The sequence below is a fragment of the Lolium rigidum genome, chromosome 1 (genome assembly GCF_022539505.1).
Source record: "Lolium rigidum isolate FL_2022 chromosome 1, APGP_CSIRO_Lrig_0.1, whole genome shotgun sequence".
Taxonomy (NCBI): Eukaryota; Viridiplantae; Streptophyta; class Magnoliopsida; order Poales; family Poaceae; genus Lolium; species Lolium rigidum.
Genome location: NC_061508.1, coordinates 118,576,668 through 118,590,955, shown reverse-complemented (window position 1 = coordinate 118,590,955; position 14,288 = coordinate 118,576,668). Strand labels below are relative to the sequence as shown.

The 14,288-nt window shown below is 47.7% G+C and overlaps 3 protein-coding genes across 3 annotated transcripts; 2 read left to right on the top strand and 1 right to left on the bottom strand.

Annotated features, from left to right (window-relative positions):
• Window positions 1-2,986: 2,986 nt before the first annotated feature.
• Window positions 2,987-6,760, top strand: LOC124663162 (serine carboxypeptidase-like 51). Its single transcript, XM_047200924.1, has 12 exons — window positions 2,987-3,232; window positions 3,342-3,436; window positions 3,546-3,653; window positions 3,776-4,022; window positions 4,134-4,177; window positions 4,326-4,393; window positions 4,480-4,585; window positions 4,684-4,944; window positions 5,218-5,268; window positions 5,697-5,749; window positions 5,851-5,989; window positions 6,433-6,760. The coding sequence occupies exons 1-12, from the start codon at window positions 3,106-3,108 to the stop codon at window positions 6,499-6,501; spliced, it is 1,368 nt and encodes a 455-aa protein (XP_047056880.1). The 5' UTR covers window positions 2,987-3,105; the 3' UTR covers window positions 6,502-6,760.
• Window positions 6,682-11,418, bottom strand: LOC124663268 (dnaJ homolog subfamily C member 28-like). The gene is made up of 3 exons (XM_047201024.1): window positions 11,174-11,418; window positions 7,402-7,732; window positions 6,682-7,307 (listed from the first exon to the last, which is right to left on the bottom strand). Exons 1-3 carry the CDS (start codon window positions 11,416-11,418, stop codon window positions 7,218-7,220), a joined length of 666 nt encoding a protein of 221 aa, XP_047056980.1. The 3' UTR covers window positions 6,682-7,217.
• A 425-nt stretch (window positions 11,419-11,843) lies between these two features.
• LOC124681009 (polcalcin Phl p 7) lies at window positions 11,844-12,080 on the top strand. Its single transcript, XM_047216009.1, has one exon. It carries the CDS (start codon window positions 11,844-11,846, stop codon window positions 12,078-12,080), a length of 237 nt encoding a protein of 78 aa, XP_047071965.1.
• The last annotated feature ends 2,208 nt before the right edge of the window (window positions 12,081-14,288 follow it).

The window sequence follows — 14,288 nt, the reverse complement described above, 5'->3', positions numbered from 1 at the left end:
AGGTAACCGAGAGTGGAGCATGCGGAGACACGAGGGATGATTCCCGTAGCTCCTTCCTTTTGAGGGGAAGTACGTCGATGTTGGAGGGTTGTAGTTTCCACGAAGGCCTAACAAACGCCACAAAGGCATCACCCTATTCTCCGGTGAGCAACTCCACGAAGGCCTATCTCACTTGTCCACTAATGGATTTCCTCGAGGCGGAAACATGGCCTTTACAAGATTCTTGGGGAACACATCCACAACTGAATTAGAGGCTCCCAAAGTTGTTACAACACAACAACACCAGATTAAATCAAGTAAACAACAACTAGGGTTTCTAAAAGAAACACTAGCAAGGGTGCCCTGAAGTGAATGAGGGGGAAATGCAAATCACTTTGGTGAAGATGTAGATCGAGGTCTTCTCCTTCGATTCTCCAAAGATCAAGAGCTTTGAGTGGTTCAGGGAGGAGATCAAGTGAATGAAAGTGGCTCAACTAGAGGTGATGTTCTTGAGCAAATCGAGCATCTTGAGCTTGGGGAAGAAGAGGGGTATTTATCCCCCTCGAAAAATCGAGTCTTTGGTGATATCTGGGGCTGGAATATCCGGCCTAAGTAAGGGCCGGAATATCAGGCGCCCCCGGAATATCCGACCGACATCAAAATATCCGGCCAAATTTCCGGGGAGTATACTGTAAGCCTGACCGCTTAGTCCCTAGCAGATTTTTGGGGCCCGGATATTTGCAAAATATCCGCCCCCGGAATATCCGGCCTAGGCCAACTCAGTTTTCTTCCTTTTGCAAATCTGTTCTTCCACTTCTGTCTTTTTTATCATGTATTCAATATAGAACAAACCTTCACCACTTAACACACATTAGGATATCACACATGTTGTCATCGAACACTCAAAACTATAAGGGTAGAGATATGTTCTTTCACGGTCTCCAGGAAATTGCGAACTCGTGAAGAAGGAGCTCGGGCGCGGCGGGAGAAGGGGATCGAACGCGGGCAGTCACGACACGTCGAGCGAGGCAGAGCTCGAGCGCAGGCGTCACGGCACGTCGGGGGACGGGGAGCTCAGGCGCGGCCGGCCATGGCATATGTGGCCAAGGTGGAGCTTGGGCGCGGCCATGGCGCCTCGTCCCCATTGGTGCAGGCGGAGGAGGGCCGGAGCGGGAGGAGGAACGTCCTTATCGACAGTGGCGGCCCGGTGGGCACCGACGACGGTCTCTCTCATACCTCCAGCTCGGCCCGATGCGTATAGGAGAGAACGGGGAAAACGAGAGAGGAAAATGTGGGGGTGGGGGTCTAGGGTGGCTATCCTAGTGTGTTTGCGGGTATGAGTTCAGCCTGAGCGGGGCTTCTCATCCTGGCCTGGCTGAGAGGTGTGTTTGGTATGAGGTGGGCACTGCTGAGCTAACCCGACCCGGGCTAACAAACAAGAAAAAGTGGCTCGGGCTAGGTTGAGATGGGAATTTGTGAGGTGAGCCGTGCTACCAAACACACCCTATATGTTCCTTATGTGGTAAAAAAAATCAAGCTAGACCAAACCATGATCTGAACAAGTTTCTCCTCTATCCCATTGGCTTTCATGCAGCGGCGGCCAATTAAGGACATACATCCAACGCCACGACGACTCCTAGTTCAACTCATAAGAGCATCTCAAGTCACATGCTCTAATGGTCCTCAAACGAATTTAGGTGATGCTGGAAAAGAAAAAGTCATCCATCAGAGGCTTTCATAGTCGTGTTTTGTTCGGGGGTGCTTCAAACGGTGTTCGGCGTGACCATCCTATCCCCAATGCATAGGGGCTTGATCGGGGGTGCGAGACAAAGATTTCTCGAGTTGTTGTTCCCATCGGCCCCACCCGACCCTCTCTCTCTCCTCTGCTTTTCCCTATCTCTCTCCTCTACTTTCGCAAACAACATTGTACTCGGCTATACCTACAACACCACGGCCATGGTCGCCACCCTGTGTGCCTCCTACCTCTTCTTCGCTCCTCCCCGCCCTTGCATGAGTCGTCGGTCACCATCTCCTACCTCTTCAACCTCCCAATGTTCGTTGTCGCAGGAGCGAACACCATGTCCACCGCCTCCCCCATCGTCGCCTCCCAACTCGTACTCGTGCTCGCGCCGCCCGTCTCCCCTCCCAACTCCTCTATATCAAGGGTGCCGCTAGGAAACAACTTCCCCCAAATATCTGAGTTTGTCCATCAGTCTCCAAGTCATGTCCGAGCGTGAGTGTGTCCGGGCACGATTAGGAGCCTCCAAGTGAAGATGCTCTATGATGGGTCTTAATTGTCGGATACACTGTTAAATAATCATCATTAGAGCTCTTTGCAACAAATTATCCATAAAGTCACTGTTAGGCTGGCCATAGTGCTAGTATCATAGCTAGTATCATGCACATTGGTCCCACAAAAATGCTGATGTGATAGCTAATTAAGAAGGAGAGAGGAGGTTAGAGTAACATAGGTAGATACCGTATCATAGCGCAAACAACGAGAAAAGTTAATGCTAAACAAATCTTGTACACAAATTTGCGTTGAGATTCTAAAAAACAATAAATATAGCATGACTATGATACTACCCACTTTAGAGATAGTATCATGTTGTAGTATCATATGCATGATACTAGTACATGATACTTACCACTATGGCCAGCCTTATGTGAAAAACAAATTAAACAAATTTTGTGGTGGAGAGTTGCTGATTTGTGCAATTTCGTCATGTGGTAACTAATAAATACGGCCAGTGCTCCAGCAGCAGTCAGTAGAATTATTCATTCTCCTTCTAAAATTTCGGCAGTTAATGCATGCCGTTGAAATCTGCGGGCAGAACTTTATCTCTTCCGCAGCTAGCATATATCTACTCGGAAGGTTTAACCGGTTCAGAGAAGAAGACCAGATCCAGTTAAGATCGAATTCGCTGTGTTTGTTACGTGTTGGTTTCCCCGTCGTCGTCACCATCGCGCACGGGATACGAACAAGAACAAACGCAATCTCCTCCGGGTCTGCGTTGTTGTACCACCTGTATACCGTATACGTCCCACCATATATAGCCGCGCGCGTGCGCCCTGTCGTCGACAAGTCCCTGTCGCAATTAGCCAAGCTCGACAGGCACAACCACAATGGCGGCGGCGAGGTTGCTCCCCCTGCTATGCTTCTGCGCCGCTCTGGCGGTGCTCCTGCCCTCCGCCGCCGCCTTCGGCACCGCCGACGGGTCGGAGGAGTGGGGATACGTCGAAGTCCGGCCCAGTAAGCAAACATGAAACACCACTAGACCATATATGCATCTCCTTCTTGCTCGCTCATGGTCTCATATATGGAGTCATCGATGATGGCGGTGTGGTTGATTGACTTGCAGAGGCGCACATGTTCTGGTGGCTGTACCGGAGCCCTCACCGCGTGGACAACGGCTCCACGCCGTGGCCCACGGTGCTCTGGCTGCAGGGCGGGCCGGTGAGTAGCTAGCTTCCAATTCATGGATGAACATACTTGGAAATTTGTTAGATTGACGGTGGCCGGTGGTGATTACCCAATGAGTGAATGAATCTGGATTGCATCGCAGGGCGCGTCCGGCGCCGGGTACGGCAACTTCATGGAGATCGGGCCGCTGGACACGGACCTCAAGCCGCGCGCCACCACCTGGCTCAACAAGGCCGACCTCCTCTTCGTCGTAAGCACACTCTGACCAATCTGAATTCTCCTTCTTCCTCCACGAGTGGCCATGGCATGCACGCATTGCTAGCTAGCTCCATCGGCAATGGCGGATTGAGACTGATGCGGTGTGTCCAACAGGACAACCCCGTGGGCACCGGGTTCAGCTACGTGGAGGGCGGCGACAAGAGCCTGCTGGCGCAGACCGACGCCAAGGCGGCGAGCGACCTGACGGCGCTGCTCGTCAAACTCTACCGTGACAACAAGCGGCTGCAGGGGAGCCCGCTGTACATCGTCGCCGAGTCGTACGGCGGCAAGTTCGCCGTCACCACCGCCCTCGTCGCGCTCAAGGCCATCGCCAACGGGCAGCTCAACGCCAAGCTCGGAGGTACGGCACCGCGCTAGCTCTATCCTGTAGCTCTACTCCATTAATGAGTAACTTTGGTTCTGACGTATCGGTGGGTGGATGCACGAACGCGCGCCACGCACACGCATGCAGGTGTGGCTCTCGGAGATAGCTGGATTTCGCCGGAGGACTCCGTGGTAAGTCAACGATCAATTTCTTTTACAGTACCTTAGGTTGGACTACTGTTTGTTCAAAAAAAATAAAGATTGAACAACTAGTGTTTCTGATCGCGGAATTCAAGGCTGATCTAAAGTTAGCAACATTATCGATGATGAATGTGTGCAGCTGTCGTGGGGGCCGTTGCTGTACGAGATGTCCCGGATCGACGAGAGCGGGCTGCAGCAATGCAACAGGTACGAGAAAGAAGATAGAGACCGACCACCATTGTAGTTCTCCAGGCCATGAAATTCTCTTACTGACGACCATGAAACCAACGCAGCATCGCGCAGAAGATCAAGGCGCAGCTGAGGGCGAACCAGTACGCCGACGCCGAGAAGTCGTGGGAGGACCTGGAGTCGGCCGTGCTCGAGCAAAGCAACTCCGTCGTACGTGTCCTCTTCGATTCCATCGTCTTCCTCCTACCTCTTACACCTGTTAGCTGCTGCTGCTGCTGCTTGACGCACGCATGGCTCGATGATCGCAGGACTTCTACAACTTGCTGAAGGACGAGTCGCCGTCGGACGCGGCAGCGCTGACGCTGGCGGGGGGCAAGCGGATCAGGAAGGAAGGGTACACGAGCTACCTGAGCAACAAGGCCACGAGGGAAGGCGGCCTGGACGGCCTCATGGACACGGACATCAAGGCCAAGCTCGGGATCATCCCCAAGAACTTCACCTGGGGGCAGCAGTCCGGCGACGTCTTCGAAGCGCTCGAGGGAGACTTCATGAAGCCAAGAATCCACGAGGTGATTATCCACTTCCTCGGCAATTTTCAGTGCAACTCGTTTCAAAATAAGTTACTCCATAAGGTCCAAAGCGTCCATAAAAAAGATGTCCAAGTATGTTTAAATTTCGATTTATCTAGACACTCTTTGACTATAGATATATGACAAAGTTTTCGATATCTTTTTATGGACGGAGGGATTAATACATTTGTATTAGACATAGTATATGGCAGGGAGTATTACTCCTGTAAACTAAACGATGCCTAATTAACCTCCTGTGAACAATGGATGCAGGTTGATGAGCTGCTGAAACTTGGCGTCAATGTCACAATCTACAGCGGACAGGTACGGAAAAATCTATGATCATCCTGCCTGAGTACTTCGGTCCGTGTGCATGTTTCTTGAGAGGATAAATGGATGGATAAAGCTAGGTATCTAGCTCTAGCTGCTGGGCGCGAAATGATCGATCGCTTGGCGCCAAAGACCCAAGCTTACACGCATTTGCATGTCAGTCTGGCTCTGTGTTTTGTCCGTCCTAGTGTTTGTGTGCACGCATGCTTCCAAATCCAGCCCAGACTCCATCGATGAAACGATGGATAGGAATATATCGCGGCTGACATGTGACTGCCAAGCTTGTCTTAACCACTGTTGTTTAGTCCTGTATGACAATCAGTGAAGGATGCAAATGCATCCAAGAATCTTCTGCACATAACCAGTTAAATATGATGAATTGGGTATTTTAATGAGATCCTAATCAACATTGGTTCTTGCAGCTTGACCTCATCTGCGCCACCAAGGGAACACTGGACTGGGTTCAGAAGCTCAGGTAAGTGCTGCATTTGCAACTCGATTACTGTCCGTGAACTGTGGATCTGCAAGAGTTCAACTGTTGATGTATGTGTGCCCATTGCTATTTTTCCGTGACAGGTGGGATGGCCTGAAGCAGTTCAACGGGTCACCCAGGAAGCCCATCTACTGCAAGGGAGGTGAAGCGGTCGGCACCCAGGGCTTCGTCAGGTCATACAAGAACCTCAGGTTCTACTGGATACTGGGAGCTGGACACATGGTAATCCATCACAATCTTGCAGTAACACATCACATAATTAAGCACCTGTTTGGGAACTCTGGTGAGCCTGCTATGAATATGACGCATCATCCACCCCTGCGATTGGCATTGCAGTTTAGTGCAATAAGTTTGTCCAGCCCTGGTAATTACTAGGATTTGGACAGGCTCGGTTATGCTTATATGTGAGCTGGAAGCCTGCAAGAATTTGCATTCATGTAGTGGTTGGTGAGATGGGTTTTTCTCAATGATAAATTCAAACACCACATGCACAAGGAATGCATTCCCTGCAAGAGAGGCAAAGCAGGCAGGCACACATGCAGAAATAGTGATAGTAGATAGATATATACATAGGGAGTCTGGCAGGTGTACTTGTGTGTAGTGCCTTGTTTAATGTCTATGTCATTGTTGGCTAAAATCTAATGCTCGACTTTTTCTTCTGACAGATACCGATCGACAACCCTTGCCCTGCGCTCAAGATGCTGGCTGACGTTACACAATCTCCTGCTCACTAGACATAAGAAGATACGCACACCATACAGGCTGACACCAACACAAGAAAATGATTCCTTAGCACATTTGTTTTACCCTCCTTGGAGTTTTTCTTTTCTTTTCACAGTAAGAAAATGTTGGTGAATGAGATAGCATTGATGAGAGAAGAAAGATGATAGTACATGAACAGAGAGAGACAACTGTTTGACTTTGTAACATATAGAGTACTGGTGCAGCTGTATTTTCGGTGACAGAGTACAATCAAAATCAAAATTTATTGCAGACAGGCGACTCTACAGTACTACAGTCATGACTTGACCTGACCTCACCTGACCTGCTGCTTACTATTACTGCTATACTCTTTTTGTATCTCACATAGTTATTGTCCAGCATACAATACGTGCTTCGTTGATTTTTGTCAAAAAATGGCTGTGGCACATATCCTAAAACTGGAATGAAAACAAACTCACTCTAAATTACTATACTAATTGCATTATTGTCGGTATAGTCTCTACTGCAGAAAGCAGGCTTTGGTTCTGCAAGTTACTTTATGAGCTAGAGGCACCCTAACACCTGGAAACTACATCCAAGAATATATTGGATCAAATCTAAGGGTATATATAGCTGTACTATCTTGATCTAAGGTACACATGTGGACTAGGGTAGCAGTGTGAATACAACAACATACAGGACAAAGCCTCCGAAAAGTTTCTGGTATAGGCAGCATAATGCTCTTTTCTTACTTCAAATTCAGTTTGCCCAATTCCCTGTCCCAGTTTAGACCGGACATTTGGCGGCCAAAGGGCACTATCAGATTGTAACGGAAAACCTGAAAAAAATTTCCAGCAGAATGAAACCCCAAATTAGTGAGGAGCCCATTTATACGCAGTTACCATGCATACAGGAACAGGACGGAGTAGCACCTTGTCATTTATTTGTCGAATTCGCTCCTGGAGAATACGGGAATCATCAGACCAGGTTGAACCATAGTTTTCGGAGCGGTTTGCACAAGCCTTCGTGAAAGCTGACCTCCAATTTGCAATCATTCCACGGATTTCCTTGTTCAGCTCAACCCATTCAGGAGCACAACCGTTCTGCGAAAGTATCCTGTATAGGGTGTCTTCTGCCGGATCTGCGTGAGGGTTCGTATTGAGGTTCAGGGGTTTTCCCTTCCCAGGTAGGTTTTCGAAATGCCCTTCCTCCATCGAGTGCCATATTCTTTGTTCCACGACATTTACAATGTCAGTCTCAGATCTGCAAAATGGCAAGGGAGCTAGTACAAATTAGGGACACCTGAGAGGCTGAGAGCCTTTTGCCACAATCATAAAAGAACAGGCAGTCAATCTATCGATGAACAACAGAGCAGACCATTAGTCCGTACCCAATTTGGCAAATTAGTAAAAGCAGAGACTCATAGAAGCCAAGAAACAGAATGTACCTTTCGCTATTGGTTAGGCTGATTGCAATGTACATGGTACAAATTAGCTAAGAGAAGCTTGCTGGGTGCATGTATCTCAAGCTAAGATAAGCTCTCCCAACAATAAATGTATAAAGCAACCAGATGAATAATAGGGCTTGAACCAATAGACCATGCCAATCAGTAATGCCAAAAAAGAAAGGGTGCCACTAGCGATAGGCATGTACCGGTGGACTCATCTCATCAACCTCCTCCCTTGAAATGCAAATTATCGTAGTAAAGATAGAACAATCGGAGAAGCCCACCAACAAAAAAAAATACCTTCTTGCACGCGTCTAATCAAAAACACTTTTCTTATTCTTCTTTTTCTATCTTCCCATTCATCTCCAGTATACCCCTCTGTCTTCTAATTCCTTTCATTCGACCAAGGAATTCTCTATAATAATTCACAAATCCAAATCTGCTAATTGTTCTCTAATAGCACCTGCTCCTGTTGCAATTTCCCGATTCCGAAATGTCGTAATGCCTGGGGTAGAAAAAAAAAGGAGAAATGCTGTGGTTGATGCAATTTCCTCTTCGAAAAAACCTCGTATTCATAAAAAATGGTTTTTTAGTGCTGGGCCTAGCAAAAGAGAAATCGCTGTATACTTCCAACTTCTTAAGAGGTTTATCTAAAAGATTCGCGATATAACTAGGACGACCTTTCAAATACCAGACATGAGTGAACCCTGTTGTCATCATTAATTTCATCAATTTGGAAGACCCCTATTTTTTGTTCTTCCCTTACTCCAGAACCGGAATATACGCTAACTGAAGGGTGAAAAAAAAGAGAGTGCCAAATGTAATGGCAAAACTAACAAACCAAAATTTTACAAACTATGTATGCGTGGGCTTCAGCAAGCGAAGAAGCATTTTAACATCCACATCACATTATGATCTAGGGATGAGGTTATGAACATCATGGTTTTTGCCTGCTCATCTCCAGGGCAGCTGATGATACGCGATCGTCCTTGACATGTGAGAAAATCTGGCGATGGTTTTTGATTCACCAAGTTAAACGGTTTGGTTTCATGTTCTCGGCTTGACCAGTTTGGGTTCTTACGGGTCAACTCTATGAACAACTTGGTTTGGGTTGGGTCTACGGAGGAAACAGTTAGATACTGTTGGGTGTAGCCGTGTGGGCCTAAACTATTCGTTCAGTAATATTGAGTAACTATGGTTCGCAACCGGTTATTTATATTGGTTTGTCACGTCTAAGCGATGGAGGGGGTTCATGCACCAGCGATGAGAAGAAGTGGCCGCCGTCGGTGACCCGGCCGCGCATCTTTGTTTCCCTTCCCCAGCTTCCCCTCAGCTCCGGCAGGAGCTAGATGCCAGGAGGTTGTTCGTCTGTGCACCTGGATTGATTCAGCCAACTCCAGTGGCAACAACTTGTGCCTCTTCCATCTCGCAGCCTGTCCGCCCGCTCGTTGATAGCGCCAGAGCGCCGTAACTTCCTGGCGAACATGCACAGGCACCGCTTCTCCACGTCACCCTTCGGCCGCTGCTGCCCCACCACCACATCCTGCTTCTCCGGCGTGTGTGTGCTGCTTGATGAGCCGCTACACATGCCGAGCAAGGAGGATAAAGTGTACGATGTTGTGGATTAGGCCCGAGGCGACAACCCATTCAACATCCTGATCAACACAGCTGGTATTGAATGCCGGTAACGAAGTGCTGCCCTGCCCGAGGACAAACGTTGCAAGCTGGAAGAAATACATGGTACTAGTTGGGGACTATGCCTCGTTCAGCTAGCATATGGTGGCTGTCAGGTGCACGGGTGGATAACCAATCTCAAACCATAGGCTCAAACCATGGTTCCTGCCATAGTTTGGTCCGGTTTAGGTGGAGATGTCATTCAAGTTCAGTTTGGGTTTGGTTCCAGACTTCTAGCACAGAATCCGGTGGGTTAATTTAATTTTGTTTGTCTAAATTCGTCATGCTAGCAGAGCGCAACTTGCTTGGGAAAAAGGCTTTGATGGTTGTTGTCTAAATTCGTCATGCAGGTTAAGTTTGGATACAGTTCAGGTACCCAGCCATTGCCAGACTTACATGTAAGCGGATCAAGTAATATTTCTCACATATAGAACTGCAGCCCTTTGACTCTATTCGAATAGCAAGGGTACCCCACCTAATCTTAAATGAGGTTACTGTCCAAATCGAGCTAATATGTATCTGTTGAGATAGCAGCGACCAGCTTCTTGAACAACTCTAGCGTGACTGAGAAGTGTTCCAAAGGAGGATTACCTTGACTTAGGTCTGATTCCAGACTAAATTAAATCAAGCTAAGTGAAATGGATCCTCTATCGTTCCACTACAAGAATTAACCATGAGACTTTACACACCTTAAAACTTTTTATGTCTGATGATTCGACACAGCTGTAAGGCCAACACCATTACCATGGGCTAACGATTTATATGCCTTCTCCAATGCAGCCCGACATCTGACAGAACAATAAGGTTTGAACAGTACCCAGAATAGTTGATCAACAATTTTGGCCAACATAGTCTTGAGCGATGACATGTTTGGTTTGTAGTCACACATTGCAAAGCTTTTCCGCGAATGATGTGGCTACTGTTTGTTTCAATACTACAGCTGTGGCATGCCACACTTTTTTAACAGTTTTCCCACTTGTCATACACTCATAGTTTTGTCAAACGTTGCCACAATTGTGGCGAATAATTTCTTCACCACACTTTTTGTGGTTTGCCATTACTTAGTAGGATAGGTGTGGAAAAATATGCCTACACCAAATGTCCCCAACATTGAACAGGGTGGCAAACACGCGGCCAGTACAACAAGGGGCTTCTCCCCCAATTACACCAATTTCAGATAGTTGCTGAATTATTCCACAACCAAGTTTGACATGCTGAATTTACAATTGCTATTACTTAACAGAGAAGATGCCAGAGCTAGTGGTCGTTTTACATAAAACTATTAACAATTTAACTTGGCACTGCAACACAGATAAGATAATTGACACCAACAATGATTTACTACATGTTTGGTACCGTAGTTCTGTCTGTAAGTTCTGAATTATCCATGATGTTACCAAACTCATTGGACTGGCCTAGGTGAAAGGTATTGCAACTTCTTTAATTGTGTACAGAGTCTCGATGTCTGGCAATACAAGGGTCAGTTTCAGCTAAGATTGCAGAGTTACTCGACATGGGTACGATTTTTTGCTACCGGGTAATTTCAAGGAGGATCGTGCGGAGAGGAGAGATGAGGGAGATACCTGATTGCGTTGGGTCGCCCGCGGAGTTCGGGAGGGAGCTTCCGTTCGTTGACGGCGTCCCTCACATCGCCGAGGCGGTCCTGGGACGATGACGACGGCGGCGGCTTCTTCTTCTTGTCCAGGGACGTCGACGGGGACGGTGTGGTGGAGGCCTCTGGGTCAGCGCTCCACGAGGCCGACCACAGAGCCCGTCCCCGGGCGGGAGCGAGGAGGCGGCGCGCCGTGGCGGCGATCGCCACCGCCATTGTAGAGGAAAAGAGAGAATGGACAAGCGGCCGAGGATGGAGGAATGGGCTGTGAAGTTTACACGGCGAGGTGGTTAACATAATGGGCCTTAATTGAACTGGGCCTTTTGATTTCACCGCAACTAATGGGTCTGATAGGTGTATGGGCCTTGAGACGATGGAATGAATCTGGTTGAAGCGAGCGGTTCCATCGCCGGCGCGAAATGAACGGCGGCTTCACGAGCAGACGGGCGGTTGGCATCGTCGCATGCAAAGAATGGCCTCCGCAAACTCAGCTACAACAATGGCGCGCTGCCCGTCCTCGAATTTTATATATAGGCGCGAGCACGAAGAGGCGGAGCTAACTGACCAAGACGCGCGCCACTGCCATCGACCGATCGAAGAGGTAGACAAGCAGCTCGAAGAAGAAGGAGAAGGGATCGATAATGGCGGACGACATGGAGAGGATCTTCAAGAGGTTCGACACCAACGGCGACGGCAAGATCTCCCTGTCGGAGCTCACGGACGCGCTGCGGACGCTGGGGTCCACGTCCGCGGACGAGGTGCAGCGCATGATGGCCGAGATCGACACCGACGGCGACGGCTTCATCGACTTCAGCGAGTTCATCTCCTTCTGCAACGCCAACCCGGGACTCATGAAGGACGTCGCCAAGGTCTTCTGAGGCCGTTCACCATTTCAACTCACCCGCCTGAATCCAGCGTTCATCCATCCATCTATACGTACGGCTTGATTTTTGATCTATTGCTTCCATGCAACTATGCACTCCGGTCCAGAGCCTCCTCGATCTTCAGTAAAGTTGAGGCTGGCCCTAAATTTTGATCATTCATTTGCTACTGGTACCTGCTGGTGATCATTGTATTTTTTTGCTATTGATTCCCTTCCTGTATTTCTCTTCACTTTCTCAATATATAAACACGCCTTTTCGTGATCTTTGGCTTCAGTTCTAATCATCAATCTGAAATGGAGCATTGTGTCCATATACATATACTGTTTTCACATGTGCCACCATTTCAGATTTTGCATGGCATTAGATTAGATGACATTCAATCGGAGTTCCCGTGCAATATACTCCCTCCGTTCCACAAAGGTTGTCTCAGATTTATCAAAATTTAGATGTATGTAGATGCTATTTAGTATCTAGGTACATCTAAATTTTAACAAATCTGAAATAAAATTCATGAAATGGAGAGAGTACATGCATGCATTCATGAGGACGCGGGCGCCATAACGCCCTGGCGTAAGACTTATCGCATTCATGAGCGATGCCCCAACCAGTAGATTCAGCATCATGTTTTCTCAGCAATAATGATAATCGGGTCAGGTGATTAGATGCGCAGATGAGATCGATGTGGCTGGGTTGAATTATGATCACATCAGGTTGGCCGGCGGAAATCGAATCCAGATAGTATATTCTAGTGCTCAAAGGCGTGCTGTGTCTTTCTCTGGTGTTGCCTCCCACAATGGACTCTGAATCATTACCTCCATTGAAACTCGGTAGGATTTGTTCGACTCCCTGCTCAGGTACGCAAGCTGCCTGCAAAGTTGACCAAAAGCAAAGTGAAAAGCAGTAATTGTTAATTGGTCTCCCCTGGATCGATCCATGTTTTCAAAAGGACAGATCTATCAAAGAAGAATCTGCTCTCGGGCCGTCTAGCTAACCGATTTTTCGGAGAGAAAGTTTTCATAAACGACATACTCAGCTCTTCATAAGAATTTACTTATGAGCATAAGATTTCACTAAAAGCGGAAATCTATTAACATCGGAAAAACAAAAAAAAAAATACTGGAATGAATCTCAAAAGGACCTTTTTTCAATAATGATGGACGTTTTATTACTTAAAGAAGCAATTACACCTGACCTCTGCATAATCAGGATGCACACAGCCGTTTATAAGTATCAAAACCAAAATCAAAAGGAAAAAAGGCATAATACATATTGATGGCGTGTAAGACACACGTCCGTTGGGAACCTCAAGAGGAAGGTGTGATGCGTACATCAGCAAGTTTTCCCTCAGTAAAAAAACAAGGTTATCGAACCAGTAGGAGTCAAGGATCACGTGAAGGTTGTTGGTGACGGAGTGTAGTGCGGCGCAACACCAGTGATTCCGGCGCCAACGTGGAACCTGCACAACACAATCAAAATACTTTGCCCCAACGTAACAGTGAGGTTGTCAATCTCACCGGCTTGTTGTAAACAAAGAATTAAATGTATAGTGTGGAAGATGATGTTTGTTTGCGAAGAACAGTAAAGAACAAGTATTGCAGTAGATTGTATTTCAGATGTAAAAGAATGGACCGGGGTCCACAATTTACTAGTGGTGTCTCTCCCATAAGATAAATAGCATGTTGGGTGAACAAATTACAGTTGGGCAATGATACGTCCCAAACGTATCTATAATTTCTTATGTTCCATGCTACTTTTATGATGATACTCACATGTTTTATACACATTATATGTCATTATTATGCATTTTCCGGCACTAACCTATTGACGAGATGCCGAAGAGCCGATTCTTGTTTTCTGCTGTTTTTGGTTTCAGAAATCCTAGTAAGGAAATATTCTCGGAATTGGACGAAATCAACGCCCAGGGTCCTATTTTTCCACGAAGCTTCCAGAAGTCCGAAGAGGAAACGAAGTGGGGCCACGAGGCGACGACACGCCAGGGCGGCGCGGCCCAGGCCCTGGCCACGCGGCCCTGTTGTGTGGGTCCCCCGTGGCGCCTCCTGACCTGCCCTTCCGCCTACTTAAAGCCTTCGTCGCGAAACCCCCAGTACCGAGAGCCATGATACGGAAAACCTTCCAGAGACGCCGCCGCCGCCAATCCCATCTCGGGGGATTCGAGAGATCGCCTCCGGCACCCTGCCGGAG